General features: G+C 51.8%; 1 protein-coding gene across 1 annotated transcript; it reads right to left on the bottom strand.

The window, feature by feature from the left end:
- Window positions 1-3,184: 3,184 nt before the first annotated feature.
- MSH5 (mutS homolog 5) lies at window positions 3,185-21,917 on the bottom strand. The gene is made up of 24 exons (XM_004711799.2): window positions 21,912-21,917; window positions 21,455-21,614; window positions 20,895-20,975; window positions 20,677-20,739; window positions 19,263-19,384; window positions 18,946-19,055; window positions 18,490-18,525; window positions 18,068-18,150; window positions 17,171-17,216; window positions 12,248-12,386; window positions 12,061-12,123; window positions 7,570-7,698; window positions 6,997-7,069; window positions 6,779-6,888; window positions 6,493-6,573; window positions 5,948-6,035; window positions 5,537-5,726; window positions 5,333-5,459; window positions 4,846-4,995; window positions 4,443-4,517; window positions 4,117-4,260; window positions 3,845-3,982; window positions 3,654-3,727; window positions 3,185-3,429 (listed from the first exon to the last, which is right to left on the bottom strand). The coding sequence occupies exons 1-24, from the start codon at window positions 21,915-21,917 to the stop codon at window positions 3,318-3,320; spliced, it is 2,400 nt and encodes a 799-aa protein (XP_004711856.1). The 3' UTR covers window positions 3,185-3,317.
- Window positions 21,918-22,498: the final 581 nt, after the last annotated feature.

Raw genomic sequence — 22,498 nt, 5'->3', positions numbered from 1 at the left:
GCCCAAGCCGGGGAGGGGTAGGGTGTGAGGATGAGCTTCGGTTGGGAGTGGGGCCAGAGGCTACCAAGAAGGTAGCCTGGATTGATGGAATTCTTCGAATTTGAAACTCCAGAGCAGCTAGTTTTATGTTGGTAGTTAAAACTGAAGGAGTGTATCAATAAACATGTCTTTTCCCCAGAGGGCTTCGGAAGGCAGATCTTCATTTTTTCTGCACATCACAGAGGGGAGAATGGGGCATGGGACACAAGAGAGGAGATGGCTGTTTTCAGGGGCAGCGGAGAAACTCCGGCAAGAGGCCTGACCTTCAGCCAAACTGTCGCCTAAGCCACCGAGCTGCTGGGTCATGAAGCAGAATAAAGAGGCCCGGGCTCTGATTCTACCTTGTCCTTCACCACCCTGAGGGGAGCGGGGAGAGGCCTTAGGCTTAGACCCTGGCCAGGCCCATGGGCCCCTTAGGCTCAACCATCCCCTTCTTTGGCCTGATGACTCCTTCCTGCTGCCCGAGGACCCCTGGAGAAGAGGAGAAATAGCCTGGGCATCAGAGCTCCCTGCTGCCCAGATTTAAAGCGGGACACCATTGACCGGGGAAGTGCTCTTGATTAAAAATTTGGTCTAGCTTGTCGTGCACTCTTTCCAAAAATTGGGACTTTTTAAAAAACGCCAAAAATTGGAACGGTCCTGCCAAAAGCGGACATCTGGTCACTAGATCCAAGACCCTCTGGGGATGGACTCTCTCCCACGGCACCCCTACTGCTTACCTGCTGCTACCACAAAAGCTGCTTCCTGGGGTGTGGGAAACAAGGATTTCTCCCAAGTTGTCTCCCCCACATATATGCCAAACTTAGCTGCTTGAGAATGACTATACACTTGGAGGTCATCAGAAGTAGGTCAGGGGTTATTCTCCCTAAGGGTGATCGGCCATCTAGACCAAGCAGTCACCACTGTTTATCCCACAACAAGTAGGGCCCACTCCCTTCTGATAAGGATAGTAGTTGTCTGTTTCCTTGTAGGAGCCCCCAAAGAGGTCAAGCCCACCCAAGGGTGGCCAAGGTTAGGCAACCATCATGAATCTAGGGTGCCCTTCTTGTCACATGTATACCTCTAGTTCCTCCCCTCCCTATTGTGTACACCCCTAGCTCATCCCCTTCCTATTATGCTAAGGTGACCAGACGTCCCGCTTTTGGCGGGGCAGTCCCGCTTTTTGGCATTTTTTTAAAGTCCCCGATTTTTGGAAAGAATGCACAAGCTAGGAAACGGTCTATTTGGTCCATATAGACCAAATTTTTAATCAAGAACCTCCCCCGGGTCAATGGTGTCCCGCTTTAAATCTGGTCACACTATGTTACGCCTATGCCCATTATACACCCCCTTCTATAATGTGTATGCCTATTGCACTGCCCCTGCGTGTGACGTGTGGTTACCTGTAATCACTCCCCCCTAAGGAGATATAACCCTGGGTTAGCAATTAAGGGGGTCCTCCAGCCTCCTGCCGGATCTCCGTAGCCCCACCTTGCCTTGGTTCGAGGACCTGGCGGGTAAGACCATGGCCATCCAGATGAGCGTGCTACCATAAAATGTGTCCGACTCCATTATTTGACTCTCTTCTATCTCTCATGATCTCTATCACTTTAATATAATCTTTATGTATCTCAATCATACAATTGTGCCTACTGAACCCGTAATTAGTGGTGGGGGGTTGGCACCCCTGTCCAACCGCACTGGGGCCTTTCTTTCCAAGCCTGGGTGGAGCAAGGCCTAGCCTGGCTCACAGGAGGGGGGAGAACTGGGAGTCAGAGGGAGGGAGCTGCATTTCCAGGTAAATCAGGGCTGGCACCAACAATTTCCCCTCCTTAATTCCCGAGAAGTCGGAACTAAAAACAATAAACTCACCTTCCCCTGAATCGGATTCTTCAAACATGTTCAGCCTCTGTATCTGGGCAAACTGTGGGCCACAGGTGTAAAATCTGACCGAAAATTCTAAAGAAGGGAGAACGAACTGGAGACAGACCGCTTGGGAGGAAATCTGCGGTCCCCTGCCCCTCACCCCCCCATTCTTCTCCCCCCACAGGGGGCGGGGACACACCTGTCTCATTACATTCTAGCCCTTCATCTCCTCAGAGCACACCTCCCCCTTTCTCTTTCCTTGGAACCTCCCTGTGTTGGTCCCATTGGGATAACCCAGGCCGCTCCCCATCCCAATGGAATGATTCAAATCACAGAGTCCAGGCCAGCCTCCTCCCCAACAATGGACACCACTTACGGACGCTGGCAGCCTGTCATTGCAATGCAAGCTCCGTTCCATGATCCCTGCCCATCAGCTTGCCCCTCTCCACAAACTATCCCCATGATCCCTGCCCATCAGCTTGCCCCTCTCCACAAACTGTATCCACACTTCTCAGGCCCTCCCTACCCAGAGGGCCAGCCTGTACCTCACTAAGGGCCCTCATTTGTAGCTGCTGCCCCTGGGCCTCCCGAAGATAGCCCCCAAACCAGGCCTGCCAGTGTTCCAGCAGCTCTGGCCCCTGCCACAGCACGGCCTGTTCTCACTCCAGGGCCTGCTGGAAAAGGCAGGAAGCAGGAGTTACCTCGGGCCCACTGCCTCCCCTCTCATTCTCCACTGAGCACATGGAGGGCAGGGGAAGGGGACAGCTTCGGTGTCCTTAAGGTTGAATGACAATATAGGGGCAGGCCTGGGGAGAGGGGTGTCCTCTGGCTAATACTCACCCAGAGGAAGAAGCTCCGGGCCCCTGGGTCTTGGCAGCTTGTCCCCAGCAGCAGCAGCAGGGCAGTGTAGGGAGCAGCTCACAAGGGGCCCTGTTCCCCATGGCTCTCAGGTGGGAAGGGTGGAGTCACCCCCACTGGTGCAGCCAGGCTGGTCCCTACCTCTCCACCATTCCCCCCCACCCCCTCCCCTTGTCATGCAGCCTCTCAGGGCCTTCTCCATCATGTCTGCCTGAGGGGCTGTTCCTACTGATGGGGAATCACCCCCAAGCTCCTGTCTGCCCTGGAAACTGCTCTAAAGTCCTCCCCAAAGTGCTTTTTCCCCACACAGCTAAATGCGGCCGTCTCCCTGCAGCGGTGTCACTGTGTTGTCCGTGAGCGGGCAGGGCCCTCTGGCCCCGCTCAGCAAGTGGTTCAGCTTCTTCCTGGCTCTCTTTTTGTGTGGGTCTGAGGAAACAATAGCTGCCAGAGACAAACTTTATTTCTATCAGGAAACAAAATATTCAGGGAGGTAAGCACTCTGGGTCTCGCAGGGGGCCTGGGGTGTGCCACAGGGCTGGGCTGGGGTGATACTGGGCTGAGCAGGGGGAGGGCTCTCAGAGGACAGAGCTGGCCACAGGCAGCACTTCCTGACTCATGAAAACGTCCAAGTCCAGGCCGGGGTCTTCTAAATCCAGTTTCAGAAATGTATCCACTAAGGTCTGACATCTGAAAGGGAGCGAGAAGGGCAAGACTTGACGGGGGAAGAGATACGCAGATCTCTCAGAAGTGGGGAGCGGCTGCAGCCCAGGAAGGCTGGACCCTTGAAGGTGGGGGGAACGTAGGTAGGAAGAAAGAGGGTCTCTGAGGGATAAAGGGCTGAAGGAGTGCACAAGAGGGTCCCTGAGAAAGGGAGGAGGGACCAGAACAAGGCCCCTGGGCCACATGCTCACTTTGTCAGTTGCGTCTTTCTTAGCATCTCATTGACGGGCTTGATGGGGTTTCCACTGCGGATCAAGTCTGACACCTAGGACCAACAGGAAGGCGAGGGACTCAGCAGAGAGAAGAGGAAGGCCGGGTCAGAAATCGTGTGGGCTCAGCGGGTCCCTAAGAGGGAAGGGGCTGAACATTTCCAGAGCATCACCTCCTTGCCCCGAGCGATGAGTTTGTGAGGAAGGCCGGCCTGGGCAGCTGTGTGGGAGGCATGGCTGGCACTGGCCACCCCTTCGCAGATCTGGTAGAAGAAGACAAGGTCGTCCCCGTCTTCACAAGTCTCCATGGTCTGAGGCGAGAATCAAAGGGGACATTGCAGTCCTGTTGCTTGCCCTGAGACACCGGGCCCCCAGGTGTGGGGAAGGGGAAGAGTGGAGGACCACCCAGCCAAGGGGGCTCTGGGGGCCACATTGGCTTCCTCACCAAATACTGAATGAGGGGTCCTTGCGGCAGCAGCTGTAACTGAACAAGGCTCAGAAAGTTGGTGGCCACCAAGATCTGGGGGCAGCTGGGTCCGAGTGCCACCCAGTGTCGGAGCACTGCCGCCAGAAGCGCGAGCCCATCCACCTGTGCAGGGGCAGGGGTGAGGGTGTGGGCCTCCGAACCCCACCTCCCTCTGTTCCTCTTCTGTCCACGTGTCCCTGCTCTTTCCCCCAGGCCCAGCCTCACCCTCCTGCTCCTTCAGCCCCCTCCATTTCCATCGCCACCCCTATCCCCCCTTTTGGGTCTCTGATCATGTTCTCCCTCACCGTGTTGGTCCCCTTTCCAAATTCATCAATGAGGACCAGGGAGTGCTCAGTGGCATTGTTCACTGCTTTCGCCACCTGCCGGACAAAGGAGGTTTTGGTTAGCACCCGAGAGAGGCCTGTACCCACCAGAGCCAAGCACAGGGTGCCATCAATAGCACTTGTACGTGTCCACACTACTACGCCACTACGCCCTTTGTGGCCAGGCACGTGTCTTGTCCGTGCATCCGGTTTTTTTGCCAGCGGTGCCTCGCCAGAAGCAAGGGTTCCACGGAGCTGTACTACATGGAGTTTACCTGGCTCCCAAGTTGGTGTTCCCCACCCCTCCTGTAGAGGGCGTGCAGGCAAAGGAAATGGTTTTCTTGCTCAGGGTGGAGACCTCCACCCACCCCCTGCTTTCTCTGACCTGGTTAAGGTCGATCATGAAGGTGGAGAGGCCAAGGGAAATGGATTCGCAGCTGTGGATTCGGGTGAAGATGGCGTCCACTGCCCCGATCTCCACGTCCTGCGCTGGCACAAAGCTGCCCACCAGAGCCATGAAGGTGATCAGGCCGACCTGGACAGAAGGGGACGGGAGGGGCAGCGGCTCGCTGGGGCCTGCGTGCATGCTGAGGGTAGGAGTGACAGGCCAGGAGGGCTGGACACGGCCGTAGAACACATTGTCCCTCTCCTCTCGGACCTGGGAAAGGAATGTGCCCCTTCACAGATGGGGCAGGGATCACAGACCATGCAGACCTCGGGAAGAACTGTGCGCTCTGGTGGAGAACAGGTCCTGGGAGGTCTTCATGGGTGGGGGGGTTTGAGGACAATGGGGAGGAGAGCTGGAGGGTTCTGGTTGGCCAGCCCGTGCGGGTGGGAGGTGCCAGAGGTGTGGGCGGTGGGGTTCCTCTCACCTGTTTGAGGTATATGCTCTTCCCTGAGGAGTTGGGCCCTGTGATGACCTTGACCCTCCCTTGGTCCCCTCCACAGTCTGCAGAGTTGGGCACGAAGGTGCGGGCACAGAGTTCCATCAGAGGATGTCTAGTGGGAGGAGAGGCCCTGCTCTAGCCTGTGGACCCCAAAGATGAAGCCCAGGCCGGCAACTTCTCAGTCCTCACCTGCCATTCTGGATCCGCACGCCACGGAGTCTGGAGGAGTAGCGAGGCCTGGAGTAGCCATAGTCCCGGGCAGCGCTGGCCAGAGCCAGCAGGACATCCAGGCGGGAAGCAAGGTCCAACACCCGAGTCAAGACAGCTGCCCGCGCCAGCACCTGGCACTGCAGCTGGTGCATCAACAGGGTCTCCTGGTCTGGGAGCCGGTGGGGGAGGGAACTTGGAGTCAGGGCAGGGGAGACCGAAGCAGAGACGGAGAGATCTACAGAGGGACTTGGAAACAGATACAGTCTGAGGCCCTGAGAGCGGCTCAGAGGAGAAGACGCAGAGTCAGAGTGACGGCAGGAAGAGAAAGAACCTGTATGAATATTCCAGAAGCTGTCCCCCGACCGACCCCAGCTGCCGGCTTCTCCTCACCCCGGATCTCACAGTGCAGGTCCCCCAGCAGTGCATCCAGTTCCTTGGTGCGAGCGCTGCGATAATGCAGCTTCTCCTCGGACAGAAACTGGACACACAGGGCTCCGAGCTGCAGGCTTGGCTCCTCTGGCTCCTCCACTCTTTGCCCACCTTTCTAGCCCCACCCCTGGGAGCCCTGCTGGTGTCTCAGTTACAAGTTGGGCTGCTGACCACAGGTTAGCAGTTTGAAACCGCCAGCAGCTCCTCTAGACGGGACTTTCTACTCCAAGAAAGTTACCATCTCAGAAACCCACAGGGACAGTTCTACCCTGTTCTAAAGGGTCACTGTGAGTTGGCATCAACTCGAGGGCAGTGGACGTTCAGAGCCTCCCCTCCAGCCTCCCACCCCTGCAGCTCTCTCCTTCGTCTCAGAGCTGGTGAAAAACCAAAGTAAAACTACAGAGGAGAGATCCTATACTGGGTGGTACAGAAGGGGTGTGGCCTTCCTCACTCAGCTCCTGACTCATTTTCCTTCCCACCCCGCAGACACAGGTTGAGCAGCTCACCATGAAGTCCAGTCCCTCGATCTCAAAGTCCCTGGCCTCGACCATGAAAGGCAGGCGGGGGAGAGAAAGGAGGAAGCCAATCTGGAGAGAAAGCAGCGAGTGACTGATGGGGCAGCTTCTCTCCCTAGAGTAAGCCCAGAGACCCCTGGGCTCCCCGCAGGAGGCTAGAGCCACCAGAAAACGTTGGTGGTCTTCAGACTTTCCCCCCAACGTATTCCCATCTGCCGATACGTCTCTCCTAAGTCAAAGGCCGCCCTCAGAAGCCCTGGGTCCCGGCCGCCCTCACCAGAGGGATGTAGATGACGCTGCACGAAGGGATGCGGGTGTCCAGAGTCTCCAGCTCCTTCCGCGCCACCGCCGTGAGGAAACTGGGAAGGCCCATCAGCTTCCGTTTTTCTGGCAGGGTGGACGACACAAAAGGAAGGGTGGGTTCCGACCCTGGTTACTCAGATGATGCCAGTGGGACCCCATCACGGGCAGCCCTTGTGGACGCCCAACACTCACTCTCGTCAATTTCAGGATCTATGTTGGGGAGCACGGTGAATCGGTTTTCAGCAAGACTGCCCTCAAAATCCACCTAAGGAAACAAAAGCCCATTCCCCGCACCCAGCACCATTGCCCAGCCGTCCTCGGGCCCCAGCTCCCTGCAGAGGTCCGGCTTCCGCCCTCCGCTCCAGGTACCTCCCGATGCTCCCCCCCTGCCTCCTGCCATCCCGATTTTAACTGGCCTCAAAGAATCCCATACTTTCCCATCTTCCACATTCCCCAGACCCCAAACCCAAACCCACTGACATTGCTTCGCCTCAGATGCAGTGGCCCTACAGAACAGGGTAGAACAGCCCTGTGGGCTTCCCAGACGGTTTTCACAGGAGTCAAACCCTCATCTCTCTCCCACTGAGTGGCTGTGGCAGAGTGGTTTTGAACTACTGACCTTAGCAGCCCAAAGTGTAACCACTATGCCACCAAGGCTCCCCACAGCCCCACCCCTCCGCCCCAAACCCTAGTCCCTCCCAATTCTCCAACCCACTTCTCTGTCCTGCTGCCCCCCAGGCGGTCGGTCCCGCCCCTCCCTCTCACCACTTTCCCGATGAGGCTGGCAATGTGGTGCAGGTCATCGGAGAACTCCTGGGCAATGTCCCGGAAGAGCTGGATGGCCTGGGGTAGGGCGCGGCAAGCATCCCTGAGGCCCAGGGCACTGTACACCGTCTGTGGAGAAAGGGAGGACGCGCGGGAGGCGGTCCACAGCCAGGCCCGGCCGAAGGGAAGGGGCAGCGATGGACTGAGAGGAACAAAGACCAACAGGGGAAAATAAGAACAACAGCAACGCAGAGAGATCTCAAAGGCAAAGAGAAATCATGAGAGGAAATGACAGGCACTCTCCTGAACGCTGAGTAAGATACTGGCCCCGTCCCAGAGGAGCTCACAGCCCAGAGAGAGAGAAGGGGTGGCGTGGGAGGGGGAGGTACGCACTCAGAAGACTTAAAAATAGGGTGGCACTGTCCACAATAGCAAGAAGATGGAAACAACTTAAATGCTCCTCGGTAAAAGCATGGCTAAAGAAACCGTGGTTCATCTATGTTTAAATTTCCCACTCGGCCTGTACATCTATTTTTATTATGCACAAATACATACTAATATTTGATCTTGGGGGGAAGCAATGTTGGTTCATATACAGAATGGAATATTGCACCTTACTAAAAACAATGAGGAAGCCACGAAGCACCTCGTGACATGGATGGAAGTGAACATTAGGGTGAGTGAAATAGCCAATCACAAAAGGACAAACCATATATGGGACCCACTATGATAAAGGGGAAAACAACAGCAGCAGCAAGATAAAGACTTCCACACCAAAGGGAATGAGCAGACTTTGGAGTTTGCCAAATGGGGGGAGGGTCAATGGGCTGCTAAGCTGAAGGCGAGTGGTTTGAACCCAGGAGCCCCTCGGCAGTCTGCGTCCGAAAAGATCCCCAACTCAAAGCCAGACTCACTGCCATGGAGTTGCTGCCAATGCAGCGATCCTACAGGACAGGGCAGACCTGCCCCTGGGGGTTTCTGAGACCAACTCTATATGGAAGCCCAGATCCCCATCTTTCTTCCAGGGAGCAGCTAATGGTCTTGAACTGCTGCCCTTGCAATTAATAGCCCAGCACCTAACCGTGAGGCCACCAGGGCCCCTCCGTAAAGATCAGAACCTGGGACCCTGTGGGTCCGTTGTACCCTGTCCTATACCATGGCTGGGAGTCAACTCCACAACAGGTTTAGTTATTGTCACTGAGAACCAGAATTCTCGGTGTGGAAGAAACCACTATTGATGGTGACAGAGAAATATGACAGGGATTCAAAGTGTTTGCTGAAAAATGGAGTTAAAAGATAGTGAAGTTTTCTGTGAACTTTTGAAGCCCTCTCATACATGAGAAAGTAATAACTTTGAGGTTCTGGATATAAACTGGTAGAATCCACGTGGATTTATGTGCTTTCTTTAAAAAGATAAGCAATTCCTAAGCTTGCCCATAAAACAGGACGAAAGCAATGGGCACCCTCAGCACCTAGACTGTGGCCCTGAACAGCCAGGGCTCTTGGGAGAGATGGCTGACTCCGCCTCAGAACCAGATACCAGGGAAAGATCTGGTAGATGTTGGTGAACAAGGAAGTGATGGCAGTCTACTGAGGTCCTGTTTAAAGCTACTGAAACCAACTGACCAAAGACGGAGTCATTTGAACAGGCAAAAAACGGGGAAAGCCCCGGGGGCTGAAGCACACCTGAGTTTGTGATCCTGGTATGCCTCCCTTTTTGAAATCCTGCTTGATATGCCACTTTGCTTTTATGAAAGACCCGTATTTGTGCTGAAGGAGCCCCGGTGCCTAGTGGTTACCCACTGGCCTGCTCATGCTAAGGCCAGCTGTTCAAAATCACCAGAAGCTCCAGGGGAGAAAGGCAGGGCCTTCCACTCTCATGGAAAGTTATAGTCTGTGAAACTCAACACAGCGGCACTTCGGCCCTGTCCTACAAGGTTGCTAAGCGTTGCAATCGACTCAATGGCAGTGCGTTTGATTTTGACTGGTATTTGTGTTTTAGCCAAAAGAAAGCTGAACATTTTCACTTTTATGCAAAGGGGAGAAAAGTAAAGCTAGCATGCAGCTTTCCAGTGAGCCATTAAAGAAGTGGGGCTTTCCCTCCAGCAATAAGAATGGCAAGGGCGCCATAGAAAGTAACTGTCTAGGAAAGAATGGTGCTGTACAAATATGTCTGATACAATTGATGTATGGACGGTAATAAGCATTGTAAGAGCCCTCAATCAAATGACCGAAAAACAAGAGAGAGAGAAACTGAAAAGAGGAAAATAAGAGTGGGCGTGGTCACGTTCCTTCCCCCAGGACTGTGTGCAGCACAGCCAACTGCCAGAGCTTGGAACTGCGGCTGCACACCTTAGGTTAGTGTTGGTTGAACCAAAAACCAAACAAAAACCCTCACTGCCGTCAAGTCAATGCCGACTCACAGCGCCCCTGCAGGGCAGGGTAGAACTGCCCCTGTGAGTTAAAGCCCTGCCCTCCCTCAGAGGGCCTAGTGGTTTCAACGTGCTGACCTTGCACCCCAACACCCCCCCCCCCAGGGTTTTGCTATTTGGTGGTTCTTTTTTGGGGTCTGGGAAAGCTCAGAATGTTTCCCATGTAAATGAATGCTCATAGATTCTCTCTTGATGCCGTCTCGCAGAGTGCTCTCCTTTCAGATGGGGGGTGGGGACCCTGGCCTGGACTCACGGGCCACCTCGGAGGCTGTCAAGGAACTTGTTTACTGTTTTGATAACTCGTCAGTAAAGGCAGGAATGGAACGAAGCCATTTTCTACACGAGCTGTATCACTGGACAACCAAAGGGTCGATGGGAGCAGACGGCTCTTCACAGAAGTGGTCTGGCTAGCAAGAGAAGGGATGACAGCTCCAGGAACGTGACTTTCCAGCCCCCAAGGCATTCGTCGGTTTAGGCATTCCACATCAAAGGTCGCTACCACCACCAAGAGAGACAATTAGACCGTGCACCAATTAGACCATGCACCCGCACCTGAGCAAGTCTTGAGAGGAAAAACAAAAGCCAAACCGAACCTGTTAAGTGTCTAGATTCCGCTGTTAGTTTCTAGAAAACAGGAGAGAGGGATGTGAAAAAGACCCAGGGGAAGTAATCAGCAACATCCAGACAAAAGGAAACTGGGATAAATCACCGATTTCCTCAATAAATAATCGCCAGAATCCTCCTTAGAGGCCAGATGGTAAGACTGACTCACGTCTCACGTCCTTTGGACATGTCAGGAGAGACCAGCCCTTACAGACAGATAGCATGCGTGTGGAGGGGCAGCCAACAGCGGAAAGCCCGAGGACACTTAACAGCAACAGGAGAAGAGCCTCACGAGACCTCACCTCATGGTCAGATGTTAATTATGTTTGGATCCTAATTCAAACAAACCACAATAAACTCATGACATCGAATTCACAAGTTGAAATTTCTACATCCGATATTGGATGATATTAAAGAACTGTTTAAGTAAAAAACTGATATTAAAGAACTGTTTGTTAAGTGGCGTGATTCCTCTTTAGAAGAATTATTTCCTTTTAGAAATCACAGAAATCTTTATGGATGAAATTGCATGATGGCTGGTGTTTGCGTCACATTAATTCAAGAAGACCATTGGGGTGAGGCAAATCCCTGAATCTACTGTCCTGACATCATCTTTAAACCTTAAAAATGCTCGCGGAAGTATTCTTTAAACCAGGTAATAGTGCAGCTTAATTAGGAAAGACGGTTTGCCTGGAGCACTGTGTTCGTTTAAGATAGGGTGACCAGATTTTAACATCGGTAAAGCGAGACACCATTGCTAAAACTCATATCCTGGCAAAACAGCCACATGGCAGCTGAAAACCGTATACCCTAGCTTGTCGTGCATTCTTTCTAAAAATCGAGACTTTTTAAAAATGCTGCGGGACGCGGGAAAAATCGGGACGTCTGGTCGCCTTATTGTAAGAGCTTTTCTATGGAATCAAGGGAGAAAGATGAGGCTTTCTACTCCTGTAAGGAGTTACAGTGTCTGTAACGACAGGGGTTAACCCACCTTCCTATAAGGTTGCTAAGAGTCAGAGTGGACTCAATGGCAATGAGCCTGTTTGTTTGTTTGTTTGAATATGGGAGCAAACTGACCATTGCGATTGCAAAGAGCAGACAGGAACCTCCGGGTTCGAGTCAGTGTTCATGGAGGAACAGCTCAGACAACTCAGTCAACGTCATGGAACTGCATAAGCGCAAACTGTTGAACTGGTGTTCTGCAGTGTCTCCTTAACAACAAATTAAATAAGCACCCAGGAAGGTGAAAGTGAGGAAAGATGTAGATCAAAAAAGATCGGCATATGGTAAGCGTTGAAGCTATGTGGTGTATGCACGGGGTTCATCATTCTATTGTTTTTGAGAGTTTTCATAATATAGAGTTTTTTTGTCTTGAAGTGTTGGGGTGAAGTCGGGGCAGGGTGACCTGAATCCAGGGAGTCTAGAGCAGACACTGAGGGGCTCAGTCCGGGCTTACCTTGTACAGGACCTGCCAGTCGCTGACTTTAGTGTGGGACAACCTCATGCGTTTCAGAATCAGCTGCAGTCAGACAAGAGGACAGCTGCTCTTTTCCCTCCCGACCCAACTCCCTTCAAGAAGCGCAAGGGCCACTCTCAGCCCTGGACCTCCTGCCCCAGCCCTGTCCCCCAGCCCTCCTGCTCACAGGCACGTTCTTGATGTGACCCAGCAGCCGGTGCAGTATCTGAGCCATGTCCAGATTCTGAGGCAGCAGGAAAAACTGAATGACTTCCAGACGGGAATTTAGTTCCCCCAGGTCTCGAGTTGGGCGTGTGAACCATAGCCTGGAAGGGAATGGGGGTAAAAGATCGTGATTGCTCTTGCTGTTGTCTGGATCTCAATTTGCCAGCATGTGTGGCTGGAGGCCCTGAGAATTTCAGTCGTCTACATGAAAGGAGGCCTGGTGACTATATGTTGGGCTACAAGGATGAACGTTTGAAACCACCAGCTGCTTCTTTTGGAGAAAGATGGGGCTTTCTAATCTCTTAAAGATTTAAAGTCTTGGAAACCCACAGGGGCAGGTCTACCCTGTTCTAAAGGGCCGCTCGCTGTGAGTTGGAATCAATTTGACGGCAGTGAGAAGAAAGAGAAGCTCTTGACCACAGAGGGATCCAGACAAGGCAGACAGGACAATCTACAGATAAGCCTACTGCTGTTGAGCCAATTCCAATCCACGGCCACCCTTCAGGACCAGGCAGAATTGCTCCTGATGTTCCCAGGATTGTACATCTTTTTGGAAGCAGAGCACCTCACCTTTCTCCCAGTTGGTGTGATGAACCACCAGCTTAACCCAGGGTCCCTGAGTCTGTGAAAGCCATCCCCATTTTGGAAAGCCCACGAGTCTCTTCTGAAAACAAAGCTTGGGTCTACAGTGATATCACCCCGAACGTGCCCGTTCTTGTCTAAAAACAAAGCCTGGGTGTGTCTGACAGTTACTGCTGGTGTGTTTCCACGTAGCTACTGAAAAGCACCGGGAGCGAGCATGACCGTGTCTGCAGGTTCCTGTGACCATGGGCAGGAGCATGCGTTGTTCCATGTGGATGTGTGGTGGAGCGTGTCAATATTTGAGATGAAGAGCAGTGTGGTGAGGTATTTCTGTGCCAGCACGCCGACGACTCTCTGGCTGAGTAGGAGGGGTGAATCCATATCTGCTCATCTTTTTTTAGCTGTGAAATTCGTCTTTTGAGGTTCTTCCTGGGAAAATGCATCGTTGCCCCATGTGAAATAAATGCTAGGTGGACTCTTAATCACGGTCCTCTCTGCAGGACAGATAGAAGGATGAAGGAGGGAGGCCGAAGGGCTTCAACAGCACAGCTATTAAGGCAACGGATACAGACGTTTGTAACTTGTGTCAGAGGCACTGCTTAAGGAGTCAAATATACAGAAGTAGATGTCTCGGCTGAGCCTGTCTAATTCTGGGCAGCCCCATCTCTCTGTGGCTATGAAGAGTTGAGAATCGGTAAGAGCTTGTGAGCCGGGGATTTCTCCCCCCCACGTTATAGTTAAGTGTTGTCATGTCGGTTCTGACTCCTTGCAATACCCTCTGGTCCTGCCCCATCCTCACAATCGTTGTCATGTTTCAGCCCATTGTTGCAGGCACTGTGCGATTCCATCTCGTCAAAGGTCTTCCTCTTTCCTGCAGTCCTACTTTACCGAGCAAGCGTGATGTCCTTCCTATTTCTAAACCACAGGACGGCATCAGGTATCCACCTTGTTCCAGAGTCAAGGTGTGGAGGTCCTGGGACACGAGGATGTGCACCTCCCACTGGGCTCTGCGGCCAGTTAAGTCTGGGCTAGAGAACACCAGGTTAGAGTGAGGCAGGGTCTCAACTCAATTCCAAGGTAGGTTTCCGACCTCTCTGCTGGTGGCCACAGAGGGTTCCGGCCACGGCAGGGCAGAGCACTCTGTGGGTAAGCCCTCTGCCACTGCATTGGTTCTGGCTACAGCCGTCCTAGAGGGCACATTAGGACTGCCCCTGATGGTTTCCATGTCTCCAAGGTGATGAATCTTTTGGGGAGCAGACAGCCTCACCGCTCTCCTGGCTGATGGGTTTGAGCCACCACCCTTTCCCACTGCTTAACCCACTGTGCCACCAGGACTCCTCAGTCTGTGAATAGCTGTTCCCATGTAAGATTCACCAAGCTAACTGTCTTGTAAAAACAAAAGCCTCGGAATCCAGGATGGATGAGCCCTATAGGACCAGTGGTGTGAGTGGCAAAACAGGGAGGGTAAAGGGAGAATGGGTAGGAAAGAGGGAACCGATTACAGGGAACTGTGTGTGACCTCCTCCCTGGGGGACAGACAACCAAAAAGTGGTTGAAGGGAGACGTCGAACAGGGCAAGAAATGACAAAATACCCATTTATAAACTATCAAGGGCTCATGTGGGAGGGGGGAGCGGGGAGGGAGGGGGAAAAATGAGGACCTAATGTCGGGGGTTTAAATGGAGAGAAAATGTTTGGAGAAACGATGTACAAATGCGCTTTACACAATTGATGTGTGTATGGAGTGGGATAACAGTTGTATGAGCCCCTAATAAAATGTTAAAAAATAAAATAAAATAAAATGTTCATGGGACTCTTAAAAAAAAAAAAAAAAAAGCCTCGGTGTCTCTGGCTCGTAAACGGCTAGTATCAGAAGGCATCTTGGCGATCACCTGGCCCACCGCCACTGGCTCAATTGTGACCCATAGTGACCCTGTATAGGGTTTCCCAGGCTATAATCTTTTCAGAAGCGGACAGCATAATCTTGCTCCCTTCGATAGCTGGTGGGTTTGAACTGGTGACCTTGCCATTACCCAACAGCACCACTAGATACCTAAAAAATGAAAGAAAGCAACACAACTCAAACTCACTGCCATCAAACCAATTCCGACTCAGAGTGACCCTATAAGGGTCACAACCCTGTGGGTGTCTGAGACTGGAACTCTCCGAGAATAGAAAGGCTCCTTTTCCTCCTGCAGTGTGGCTGGTGGTCTTGAACTGCTGACCTTGAGGTGAGCAGCCCGACGCTTACCCAACAGTGCTACCAGAGACCTAGTCAAGGCAAGCTCCCTCATACACAGCCAAGAAGACAAGCAACTTGTGTAAAGTCATGCTGCTGGTACACAGCACGGCTGGCTCCCCGGAGCAGGTCTCCAGACCACAGGCGTGTCCTGGTGACAGCGCTCTTCCCAGGCACACTGTGACGTTCAGTCACCTTCCCGGTGCTCTGCGGAGATTTTGGCAGCTGGGTCAACCGTTCATCCTCTAGGTTAAGCTTTAGTGCCCTTCCAGACCCCATCTGGGGGACCCGTATTCCTCTCCCACCTTTATCTGGGTCGTCTCTTCCCTCCCATCCCACTGAGCTTAGAGAGCTGGACCCGAAGCACTGCCACTTTGTGGGCAATTAAATTACACCACCAATTACCTGGAGATGACCTCAGAAAGTATTCTCAACGAACCTCCGAAAGATGTCCATGGCAGGGCGGGTGAGGTGGGGAAAGAACTGTGTCTCCCGCGGCATTGCATGTTAGGCAGTAGGCTGCTAACTGTGAGGCTGGTGGTTCGAACGAGCTCCCGAGAAAAATGAGGTTGTCTGCTCCCAGAGAGATTTAGTCTCCAAAAGCCCTTCTATAATAACATTGCTGAGTCTGCGTGGACTCAATGGCAGTAGGTTGGGGTTTGCTGTTGCTGTTTAGGCTAGAGAGACTTCGGCTCTGCGAGTTTAGACGAGGGGGCCGGTGCACTTGAGTTCATGCACCATGATCCCCCGCTGAGCGCTGCCAGGTACAAGGCCAGGTGCCAGGCGCTAAGGTAGCAAGAACAAGAACGGCGAGGGCACACAGTTCCTTCACTTGTGAGGGCAGGCAGACCCACAGGCCACTAGCTCTCACCTGTGGTGCTAGTGTGGCCAGAAAAACATAAACAAGCACTAAGTGCGCACACAGGAGGGTGGGTGTCAACCCCCAACAGGTGCCTTGTGAAAATATCACCAAAAAGGTGATTGTTGTGCTGCACTGCACCTTGGAGAGAAAGTGAGACTTCTGACAAGCAGAGCACCGGAGAAAGACTTTCTGGGGGGAACAGGCAGGGTGCTCCGGAGTGCCTGCGGCCCGAAATGACTGGAAAAGACAGTGGGCCCTGAAGGAAAGGGATTGGGGTAGGGCGAACCTGGACATTAACGTTGGGGGTAAATGGGAGGGGCCCTGAACGTCATGCTTCAGAGAATGCCCAGATTCAGCCTGCAGGGAAGTGGGAGGCCGCCTGAGGTGGATGTTTGCTTTGTTGTTGATGTTTGGTTTTCTATTTAAGCTGTATGGAAAGCAGCATGGCATTCTGGGATCTCTGTGTTGGAATGAAGAATATTTTAGCAAGGGTGGATTGGAAAAAAAAAAGAAGAGACTAAAAGCAGAGAGCAATTTAAGGGCAAATGCAATACTCCAGGGCAAAAATGATGCTAGCCAGAATGAGAGCCGTGGATGGGAGAGACATTTCAGGGTCAAATCGATCGGCCTTAATGAATAATTGAATGGAGAGAGTAGGGGGTGGGCAGGAACCATCCGACCAAAATAGCTTGAGAAACTCGATTGCCAGCAATGCCATTAACCAAGACAGGGACGCAGGAGGAGAGCGGGGTCTGGTGGGCGTCTGTTCGGAGTCTGAGCTGCCTGGTGAGGATCTCCAATTAGCTTCCGACATACAGAGCCCGGAACTAGAGACACGTGCTGGCTTTGAGAGCCACTGCAGATGAGCTCCAATTTGAACTGTGTATGATGCTTTCATTGTCACCGAGGCATTCCGCGGGCACACTGGTGTTGGAGGGGTGTGTTTCTACTGCTGGTATGTGCGCGAGTCTGGGTATCCTCAATGGGTGTGTGTGTATCTGCCGACCACAGAAAATAAGGATACTAGCTACCACGGAGTTTGTTGGAAGGGTTAAGTGCACTTTGCCAGCCCTGGGTAAAAGGCAATTGCTATCTTTACTAGATGGGCATAGGGCCAGTGTGTGAGAGAGTCTGTGTACAGCAGTAGTATTTAGTACACAGTGTGTACATGAAAGGTGTGTAGTATGGGTACGGCCCACTCACCTGAGCAGCTTTTCTCCCCACTTACAGCGGCATCTGTTGAGGATTCCTGTGGGGGGAGGGAGGGAGTGTGTTGGTTAGGAGCAGAGACCGGGAAAGGAATGTGTGAGTGTGGGTGTGGGTGTTGGGCAGGCTGGCTGGAGGCGTTGCCCAGGTACAGGACACAAAGGTAGCCAAAGCTGGCGAGTGTGGCTGTGGCCACCAGCCAGAGCTGGGACTACTGCATCACAGTGGGGAGAGGGGCCAGGCCTTGGCAGTGACACTCAGGCAGGAAGTACACTGAGCAGGCAGAGTTCGCCTTACAAAGAGCCCAACACACATATGCAAACATCAGACACAACCAGTCCACTGAGGTCTGCAGAGTGAAACCAAGTAGATGGGGGTGGGGGGGAGGGGGGAGAGATGCCCCTAATATACCCTAAAGTCCAGAAACAAGTGATAGACTATGCAGATCCTAGTCAAGCATTTCCATAACTGGTCTTTACACCTGGGTCCTTCCTAGAGTCCCTGAATGGGTGGTCTGAAGTGGAAACATTCAGACAAACCCTGAAAAGGACTATGGGTTTGGTAAACTAATACACCCTCAGGGGGCATGGGGAGAAGCCCCAGCTCGGAGGGGACAGAAAAAAAGCAAACTTGCTGACTCAGTGAGGACCAGGTGGGGTTCCAGGCCTGTCATAATTTAAGTAGTAAGCCCAGTCTTCTCCCACAGACCTGCTGGTGGTTTCCAACTGCCGACTATGGGGATCGCAGCCCAGCACGTAAGCACTACACTATAAGAAATCTAGCTTGAGTGGAGGTGACACCCAGCCGTGGGGGTAAAGTAGGGAGGGAGGGCTGGGGCACATCGTTGGAGGCCACTGCCTTTCTGGCCAGATGGGGATGATGCGTCACACCTACCAAAAAGGCTGAGCCCCTCCTTCAGACCAGTGGCCACTTTGTACACCGAGGGGTGAGACTCGCTCTTAAATATCTGCAAAACGCTGTCAGAGAAATGGAAGGGTCTGGGGTCACTGAAGGCTTGCGTTTTTTAAGACATTGGGGTCTGGGGCTGAGAAAAGGATATGTATGACACATTCTCCTGAGATAAGTCCTTGATGTGAGGACTGCCCTTCCCTTCTCCATGCCTCAGTTTCTCCCTTTAAGCAAGGAGAGTGAAACCTTTGTGCTTCTCCTGCCTCTCTTCCTCTACCTTCAAGGAGAGAGATCCTGAGAGCCCAGGATTAGGAGTAGGGCAACGGAAGCCTCCTCAGGATTACTAGAAGCATTTGGCTTGATCCCTGTCCCTCCCCAGAGACGGCAGCCTGCCTCCACCCCCATACCTGTAAGTGTCTTGGTCTATGCTCACCAGATGGGTCCTGAGAACAAGACAAGCAGAAGGAAGGTGGCTGGAACACAGGAGGTTCGACTCACCGCTGAATCCCGCCATCTCTGTCATCTTCCCAGAGCTCCACAACCCTCGGGTTCTCCTGCGTGCCCTAGAACACTTGACCCTGGGGTTCCTGTCCCAGATCCACACTCGGTATGGCTTTGGAGGCCTTCCAATCCTACCAGGAAACCCTGGTAATGTAGTGGTTATGTGTTGGGCCGCGAACCACAAGGTAAGCAGTTCAAAACCACCAACTGCTCTAGGAAAGAGGAGGCTTTCTCTTCTAGTAGATTTACAGTCTTGGAAATTCACAGGGGTAGTCCTACCCTGTCCTATAGGGTCAGTCAAAGTCAGATTCAACTCAGTAGCAGTGGGTTGGGTTTTGAATCCCACCAGGTCAATAACCTACAACACAAATTTCTTAAAGCCCAGGATGGGGACGCTGACGTCAGAGTCTTCCAGCTCCACTCCGATTCTTCTTCGACCCAGGAACTTGAGCAGCCCTCCCAGAGCTCGAACCTGGAAGTGGATTCGGGGTCAAGCCCAGAGTCCTGGAGCCGGGACAACACCCAAGAAGATGATCTGGCCTCCTTTCCAAGGCTCAGGACTCCCCCCTAGGTCTGAGGTGCTGGGGCCTTTCTGCAGCCCACTCCCCCCTAGGTCTGAGGTGCTGGGGCCTTTCTGCAGCCCACCTCATCCCAGCCTGTTCCCCAGACCCCATCGCACCGTGAGGAGGCAGTCAAAGGGAATGACAGAGGAGAGGAACAGGATTTTCTCCGTGGCAGTCATGGAGTCTGGGATGAAGGAGTAGTTTCCAGAGAGGAGGCGCTGTTTGCTTATCTCCAGACCTACTTGAGGGGAAGGGAAGAAGAAAGAAGGGTGAAGCGGGCAGGCCACTGAATCAGTTCTGAACTAGTTCTGAATCCAGAACTAGAAGAAATTGGGGGGGGGGGTGGTTTATGATTAGGATGATGTATATACAACTCTTTAAAAAAGCGATTTAACAATGGAAGTCCATGCTATGTGAATACTCTATGGAGAAAACTACCAAAGAAAAGAAACCAAACTTGGCCAATGGCTACCATGGGAGAAGGAGGAAGCATTGTTGCTCGGGCGGCATTGAGTTTATGTTAACGGCAGTGGAATCATTGGAAAGGGAAATCAATAATGGTTGTACAACACAAAGAGTATGCTCAATGGCACTGAATTATACATGTGGAAACTGCTGAATTGGAGAAAGTTTTATTGTGTACATTTTTGTCCCAATTAAAGAAATAATAATCATATGAAAACAATGAAGAAAACGTTCTAGAATTGAATATGGTGACAATTGTACAGCTCTTCTTGATGTGACTGGTTTACTGAATCGTGTACCATGTGGATTGATGTGCTAATAAAACTGTTTTTAAAAAAATGAAGAAACAGGAGATTGATGATCGCACTTTTTTCATCCCATTTTAAGAATGAGGCAATGGAAACCAGAGAGGTGGCGTGGCTTGCCCAAGCTCACGTAAGCAGTTAGCTGAAAGCTGAAGCCAAGAGCTAACTGTTTAGACTCAGTATGACTCTCTTTTCATGCCTCGTATCAACTAAAGCTAGCAGAGAACACAACCTCAGAAAGATAAATGGCCCAGGAGACTAAGATAGCCTGGAATAGGGGGCTTTTGATTCAAAACAAAATGACGGTATTAATGCTCTAAAATCTCATTAGGACAGAACATTCTCTGACCTTTTTACAAACTGCGAAGGTGAGAAAGAAAAGTGCCTATGGTTCCTCGAGGTCACTGAGGCAGTGGCTTGTGTTGTTTTTTGTTTTGTTTTTTAAATAGGGCTAAGTGGCTTTGGCTTAAAGGGAAGAATTCCAACAACCAAACTGTCCAGGTGTCGTTACTCCTTCTTTTGAGATGGAGACCCTCATTTCTGGACCCACCTAGGTGGATGTCCAAAGCTTCTTACAGGGAGGGGAACAGGAAAGATCTTGCAGAGACTAGTATTAGGCCATGGAGGATACTCAGGTTGGGAGAATAATAAAGCTAAGGGGGAGAACGCTAAGGACAGTAGACAGCAGGGTGTTAGATGGGAGGAGGAGGAGTTGGGAAACAGGAATGGGGAATTGAGCAGAGCCAAAGGAAGGCGATACCAAAATCCACACTGGGCAAAAAGACAATTTCCGGTCTCTGAGGCTCTGCATACTCCTGGGATGCTGTGAGGGAGGCAAAAGAGAAAAGGCTATCACCCTGTACATGTAAGTTTTGCCTCTGCCCCACCTTCCCTGTTGCCCAATTCTAGGTTCTCGCTGTAGATCCCTGGAGACCCAGCCTGTCTCCTGGAACATTCCATACCTTGCCCAGTCCTTACCCAGCTTCCCCAGAAACTGTGACATAGTTTCATCCTGTTTGGCGCTTGTCACAATGGACCGAGGACTGATTTCATCCAGAACTTGGAAAGAGAATGGAATCTTAATAAGATTTTTATCTTTTAACTAAATGGGACCTCTCCTAGCTAGCCTTTTGCCCCCTCAAGACTTTATTTCTTCCCTCTAAGGGCAAGGAGTGCTCTGTGTGCTGGCAACACAGGCAGGAATTGGGGATGAGATTCAGGGAAGGAGAGTCCTGAGACGGGCTGAGCTGAGTGATAGGAGCTAAGGAAGAGGAGTGTCCTGGAGATTATCCTTAGGCTATAAACTCCTGGAAGTAAGAGACGACTGATTCATGTAGCACTTTATCTCCAGCACCTGACACATAATAAATACCTAATACATAACTAAGTAGTGAAATGAATTCCTAAGAACAACAGGACGTGCCTGGGTGTCAATGAATCAAATGCTATGCAGATTGAGTCAGGGGAAGGGCATATGACTATGGGAGATACACACTCTGAGCCCCGGAGACTAGGGGGAGTCATGCTTCTGTCCCCACCTCTCCGGAGAAGCTTGAGGGACTCATGATCCGGGGCATCTGGCATGAAATGGATGGTGGAGTCACTTGTGTCATAGTAGGCAATGCCCAAGAATCCTGAATTCCACAGCACACACAGATGGATCTGTTCAGCAAGGGAGAAACCAAGGTATTTAAACCACTGATAAAACCTTCATGAGAACGGGTGTCTTTCCATGAATTCTGACTTAAAGAGACTCCGTGTGATACACAGTCAAACCGTGCTGTGGGCCTCGGTGATCATCGCTACAGAAGGGGCCTTAATGTAAGGTGACCAGATTTAAAGCAGGACACCATTGACGGGGGTGTGGGGGTGTGTTCTTGATTACAAATTTGGTCTATATGGACCAAATAGACCGTTCCCTGGCTTGTTGTGCATTCTTTCCAAAAGTCTGGGCTTTTTAAAAACGCCCAAAATCGGGACGTCTGATCACCTTACCTTCATGTGGCAGCGGTGAAACACTTCACCGCTAACCCAGAGGTTGGTATTTCAGACTTACCTAGCAGCTGCCTGGAGAAAGATCTAGCAATCTGCTCCCTGGCAATCGACTCCTATAACGATTACAGGCAAGGAAATCTCGCCGAGGCCTGTTCTACTCTGTCACAAGGAGCCACTGTCAGTCAAAACTGAAATCGTGGCAACCAACAAGCTTCTCAGAAGCAGTTTGCCAGACCTTTCTTCCGCTGTGCCACGAGGAGGTTCCAAGCCTACCCCTTTAGGTAAGCCTACAGCAAACCATTTTGGTTTTTTTTTTAATGAACTTGTTTGTCACCGATGGCTCTAAGTCCATTTCAGTTTTCCCTTTCCTTCTCTTTCCATTTTTTTCTTAGCCACGCACAGAATCTGGAGGGATTTGTGTGTGTGTGTTTTTAAAAAGCACACTGTACACGTTCACACGGCCCATCTCCAGAAAGGACATCAACAAGAACCCGTTAAACCCCCCACAGCACCCCCGAAGCTCCTCACGCCGCGGATGATTTGTTTGCAATCATTTTGCCAATCTCTGAGGTAGGCACGCCCCCCCC

The sequence above is a fragment of the Echinops telfairi genome, unplaced genomic scaffold, assembly GCF_000313985.2.
Source record: "Echinops telfairi isolate 266 unplaced genomic scaffold, ASM31398v2 ScPeMD7_655;HRSCAF=1070, whole genome shotgun sequence".
NCBI classification, from domain to species: Eukaryota; Metazoa; Chordata; class Mammalia; order Afrosoricida; family Tenrecidae; genus Echinops; species Echinops telfairi.
This window is presented reverse-complemented; position numbering and strand designations above follow the sequence as displayed.

Excerpts from the sequence above, each read along its gene's own strand:
- MSH5 (XM_004711799.2), bottom strand. Across the intron at positions 19,385-20,676 it reads TTTGCCCAGTGTGGATTTTG|GTCTGGAGATAAGCAAACAG; the intron begins GTATCGCCTTCC and ends CCCCTCAAGTAG. Across the intron at positions 19,056-19,262 it reads CCTTTGACTGCCTCCTCACG|GTTCGAGCTCTGGGAGGGCT; the intron begins GTGCGATGGGGT and ends ATCCACTTCCAG.